The sequence below is a fragment of the Silurus aristotelis genome (assembly GCF_946808225.1).
Source record: "Silurus aristotelis genome assembly, chromosome: 15".
NCBI lineage: Eukaryota > Metazoa > Chordata > Actinopteri > Siluriformes > Siluridae > Silurus > Silurus aristotelis.
This window is the reverse complement of record NC_139588.1, coordinates 12,556,759-12,562,272: the sequence shown is the minus strand read 5'-3', so window position 1 is coordinate 12,562,272 and position 5,514 is coordinate 12,556,759. Positions and strand designations below refer to the sequence as shown.

At 39.9% G+C, this 5,514-nt stretch overlaps 1 protein-coding gene across 1 annotated transcript; it reads right to left on the bottom strand.

Moving 5' to 3' along the window:
* Nucleotides 1-839: 839 nt before the first annotated feature.
* wdcp (WD repeat and coiled coil containing) lies at nucleotides 840-5,353 on the bottom strand. The gene is made up of 3 exons (XM_083562116.1): nucleotides 2,913-5,353; nucleotides 2,052-2,172; nucleotides 840-1,105 (listed from the first exon to the last, which is right to left on the bottom strand). The coding sequence occupies exons 1-3, from the start codon at nucleotides 4,767-4,769 to the stop codon at nucleotides 933-935; spliced, it is 2,151 nt and encodes a 716-aa protein (XP_083418242.1). The 5' UTR covers nucleotides 4,770-5,353; the 3' UTR covers nucleotides 840-932.
* Between the last annotated feature and the right edge of the window lie 161 nt (nucleotides 5,354-5,514).

Sequence of the window (5,514 nt, the reverse complement as noted above, 5' to 3'; positions counted from 1 at the left end):
TCCTGACCCGTCAAGCATTAACAACATAAACGTCTTCAGCTATTTGAGCTACAGAAGCTCTTCTGTTTCATCAGTGAGCCTCGGCCGCCCATGACCCTGTCCCTGGTTCACCACTGTTATTTCCTTGAAGCACTTTTGATAGATACTGACCACTACAGACCAGGAACATCCCACAAGAACTGCAGTTTTGAAGATGCTCTGACACAGCCATCACAATTTGGCCCTCCCCAAACTCCTTACGCTTTCCTATTTTTCCTGCTTCTAACACATCAACTTTGAGGACAAATTGTTCACTTGCTGCCTAAAACATCAAACCCACTAACAGGTACCATGATGAAGAGATAATCAGTGTTATTCACTTCACCTGGCATAATGTTATGCCTGATCAGTGTATGTGTAATTCACAGTTCTTTGTTTGGAAGGAGCTCATAGTTCCAAGTATATAATTGCCATCTGCAATACTAAAAGGAAACATTTACAGTATAAACAACTGTAATCAAATACTTCAGAAGTCACATGGGGAGATACCTGTTTTCACAACACGGTCTCGTCTGCAAAAATAATCTCCTTTCAAAAGATGAGTCAAAGTTACTACTTAATTCTTACTCATTACAATTGAAATAATTATTGCATCACAGATGTGCTATGACAATATTTTTTTTATTTCTTGTTTGCAATCCATTTTGTCCGCAGATGCATGACAATAAATATTGCTTCATTAAAGCAGGCACTCATGTATCTTCTTTATCATGAATAAAAAGGATTGCTTTTCATCAACAGTATGTACACCAAAGCCGCAAGTGACCTGGAAACGTTATGAGGCTTTTCAACATGATGCACGAATTTACATTTTATTTGTCACACGCCATTCATACAGAGTATGACATATAGTGTAGGGAGAGTTTAAACTGGGAAGCCTGCACCATGCAAAGTCACTGCTCTGTATTTGATAATTGCTGATTTTCAAGAGGTGGGTCATTACTCTCGCTGACAGGCTTAAAGGGAAATTTCCTTTTTGCATTTCGTATCGTGAGCGCCTCCTGGTGCTGGAAGGTGAGAGGTACAAATCCGTCTACATCGGCCACTAGGATAATCCACATTGGCCCTGGAAAGATACAGTCACAGCAAGTCATATATGCGATAAAAACATCTATTTACAGTATATATCTGGATCAAGTTTGTGAAGAAGAGGACACAATCCCTCACAAAATGCACAAACAGCACTATAATCAAGAATGTATTCATTCTGCACTATAATCTATAAATGCAGCAATATAAAGTAAACATTCTGCACTATAATCTATTAATGCAGCAATATAAAGTAAACATTCTGCACTATAATCTATAAATGCAGCAATATAAAGTAAACATTCTGCAGTATAACCCAATAATTTATTCATTCTACATTATAACCTGAAATATCAGCACAAATGCTGGATTGGTCTGCTAAATGTACACACGTGCAGGTGATATGTACAGCCAGTGTGTTACACTTCACAGGAGAGGGTATAATTTGACTTAACCCTTAAATCGGATCAATACCTATAATCCATTATCTATTTTCATCCTAGCCAATTAACTACCTGAAAAAAACTCACTCACACTGACTACTTACTACTCTACAAAAGTAAAACCTGTCCTGGTAACACTGGGTCTAAAGATGGAGAATTTAACCTGGATGGGACACCAGTCCATCTCAGAGCACCGTTCACACACTCATAACTAGGGTCACTTAAGAGCGACCAATCCACCACCCAGAGAAAACCCATGCTTTCACAGGGAGACCCACGACCCCAGAGATGTAAGACAGCAATGCGACCCACAGCACTGAGTACTGTGTTTCTTGCACTTCAAAATGAACTCCACATTAATTATTTAATTATTAAAGTGTATGTAAATAAAAAACTGTCAGACATTTTTTTAGTTTGTTTTCCAGGGTGCATTGGATGGTCCAGAAGGGAGTCTATACAAATCTTAATCTTTCCATAATAATAGTCCATTTTAAAGGGCTACAGAAAAATGTATTGATAGCTGATATTAAATGAACATACCATGCATCATCTCAATAACAGTCAGGCTGAAGAGTTCCTGCAGGACTAGGAGAGAGAGTCTTCCTTCACACAACAGCACAAGTCTTCTTTCATCCGTGTACACATTGTCTGATAACTTTGTCTAAGTAACAGATGAATAAATGCTTAGAATTTACATTCACAAGGGCAGAGAAAGTGAGTCTAAAAAGGCTCTATCTATCTATCTATCTATCTATCTATCTATCTATCTATCTATCTATCTATCTATCTATCTATCTATCTATCTATCTATCTCTATTGACTTGTTATTAGATATTTTTTTTAGGAACGCATGGAAAGTAACTCAAAGTTTACTTCAGAAAAGTTCACTTAAAGTTCAACATGTTAAATAAAATAAAAATTTTGACAATATTTTGACATTATCACAAACAAACTACAAAGCTTATAACTACAATAATATTTTTCATTTTATGTAAAATAAAAAAAAATAAGAGTAAAGATTTGGAATACATATATACACACATATACATACAGACACACACACACACACACACACACACACACACACACACACACACACACACAGATAGATAGATAAATAGATAGATAGATAGATAGATAGATAGATAGATAGATAGATAGATAGATAGATAGATAGATAGATAGATAGATAGATAGATAGATAGATAGATAGATAGATAGAGATTTGGAATACATATATATATATATATACATACATATATACACATACACATACACACATATATACTATATATATACACATACATACACATATATGTATATAGAATCCATCTCGAATATCAAGCATTAAAAAAAGAAAAAGAAAAAAAGAAAGAAAAAAAAAATGCATATTTATCATACCTGACATGTAACATAGACATATTTTGGTTCAGAGGCAGGTGGATATCTGTTAATGAGCTTTTTCCCATTCTGTGTAAAGTCTTTGATTTCTGAGAGGCACTGCTGCACCTCTCCAGAGCGAGTAAACATCCTCTCCATGTTGCATGAGAGCTGTTCGATGTTGTTCTCTTTGGCAAGACAGTTGTTCTTCGGCAAAGGAGAATCAGACAGCAGCTTTTCTGATGCAGTGTATCGAGGAGAAGATGCTCGAGGGGATTCATGGCTGGCTATGGCTAAGCTGGTCATGCGATTAACATGGTCCATATCATAGTTTTCCAGAGTGATGGAGGAGGTGCTGGAAGTGGCTCTGTCGGAGAAGTCGGCCGAGCTTGACTCTGAGGTACACACCTCCTCAATTAGCTTATTCCTGATATTTGATGACAGGATTACAGACCCCCCTGGAAGAACAAGGTCCTTTACTGCAGAATCTTTAACGGAGGCCAATAAATGACTCCTAAGCTCAATTGGAGACTCCGGCTTCTGGACAACTGGAGAAGTTGTGCCCTTGTCAAACACAAGCTCCTGAGCTATGAGCCTGAGGACGTATTTGTCCATGTGGGAGGATGGAAGGAAGGCTGGGTCGGTGGACCTCTGTCGGCCGAGCATAACTAGGATCCGCTTGCTGCTAAGGAAGCAAACACCTTTAGGTCTTTCATTCTTCTGCAGGTGGATCTGCTGAACATTGGGCATGGAGGAGGCCATGATGGAGTAAACCAACACCATGTTACAGGTATTGGATGCCACTGCGACTGTATTGCCTTGTGGGTCAAAGGCTACGATGTCAGGAATCAGAATACCAGGGATGTTTACTTTCCTGGTAGTCGTGACCTTACGTTCATACCTGACTAAAATCAAATGTGACGAGTCTTGACCTGATCCTGTCAAATGATCCCGTTGCCTAAAGTGAATCAAAGGGCTAGGGTCTGACTTTCGATGTTTCGCCAGAATGTGTGTAAGGTCAGTAGAACCAGAGGATGAAAAGAACCCTGAAGGTAGTGAACGTTTCGAGTCATAGGACTTCCTCCTCGATTCCAAGCAAACGTCTTCCTCCAAAATTACAGCCGAAGACTGCTGAGAGGACGACGGTTTTGATTCATTTGGCCAGTCAAATGTGCAACCTGCATTAAGCCCACAGATTTTATCTAGAGGCAGTTCTGTTGTAACAGCCACCTGAGCCTCATCTGTAGACTCGATGGCACAGATGTAGCCACCAACATCAAAAACAGGGCAAAATGAGCAGACCATTAAACTTTTCTGGATGTCATTCCATATATAGGAGTGAAGAGCGCTGCCAACAGCAACCACCAGTCTGGTCCCGTCTTTAGTCCAGCATGCACAGTGGATCAGACCACTGCCGCGGGTATCTGCCTTCACTCGCCGATTATCCACACGCACGGAGAACAGCACCGAGGCATCCTGCTTAGTCAGAACTGCCAGGATGTCTTGTTTGGGGTGCCACACACAGCCGTGAGGCAGCAGCGGGAAAGGCTCGCTCATTTCACACGTCTGGGTGCACAGCAGCTTGTTCTGCTCAAGGGCACTCAGCTGAAGCTGCCACACCGTCACATGCTTCTTGTGCTGCACGGCGAGCAGAGCGGGAGACTCTGAACAACACAGAGGACCCCAGGAAAGTCCCAAGACGTGTTCAAACTGTCCAATTACATTAGTGTCCCCATATTCTGGTTCGCCTGAGACATGGTGGAATGATGTCAAGCAAACTTGTCTTCCATCTGTCCAGGCTATTCCATGAATGGGATGAATGGCTCGCTGTAAAGTATTGAGTCCAGTCCTCAGAAGTTTGGCTTTTCCTAGTTCCATCCCTTTTGGGTCTATCAGTCTAATTGGATTTTGATAGTTTGAACCAGAAGAATAAAGATAGTACTGGAAGAGAAGTCAGCAAGGATGTGTGTGATGCACACTCAGAAACCACAAAGCCTCTTCCTCCAGTCTCCTGAAATCCCTAATCCTACTCAAAGATGACCTGGGTAATCTGTCCTGACCCAACCCCCAAACAAAACGACTTTCAAACAATATTAGCTCGTTTTAAGTGTATCATTTTCTGGTTTTTATTTTGGTAAACCGGATTACTTTTTAAACGCCATTAGTTTACACGTGAAAATACAAAAAAAAAAAAATCTATTACACACTCACACTGACTCCGGTGCTGTTGCTAACGACCATGTGGGCAAACAACTATGCAAATAGAAATGCAAAATACATTGTGCGATTTAAATTCCGATATTACTTATGTCAAAACTTATAATACACTGTTTGTATAATCTAATTAAACCAAACCAAACCAAACCAAAACATGTTTAAACACAAGCAAACTCCAATACCATCAGTATTTAGTTCGGGTTATGTTTCCACTCGGACATATTTAAGGTACTGTACAAGCAAAAAACGAGTGAGAGCAATGTATTATGGGAATTTGTGTTTTTTTTCAACCACTGGCGCTGTTATGTTTTGCGGAATAAGAGGCCACGAAATGATATTTAAACGTTTTCTCTTTTTCTGTTACTAGTTTAACATGTCATGTCATGTCATGATCCCCAGTCGATCC

Coding starts and splice junctions, on each gene's coding strand:
- wdcp (XM_083562116.1), bottom strand. CDS start 4,769: ATGGAACTAGGAAAAGCCAAACTTCTGAGGACTGGACTCAATACTTTA. Junction 2,173..2,912: donor ATGTCTATGTTACATGTCAG/GTATGATAAATA, acceptor TCTGTTACTTAG/ACAAAGTTATCAGACAATGT. Junction 1,106..2,051: donor TGTTATTGAGATGATGCATG/GTATGTTCATTT, acceptor GTATCTTTCCAG/GGCCAATGTGGATTATCCTA.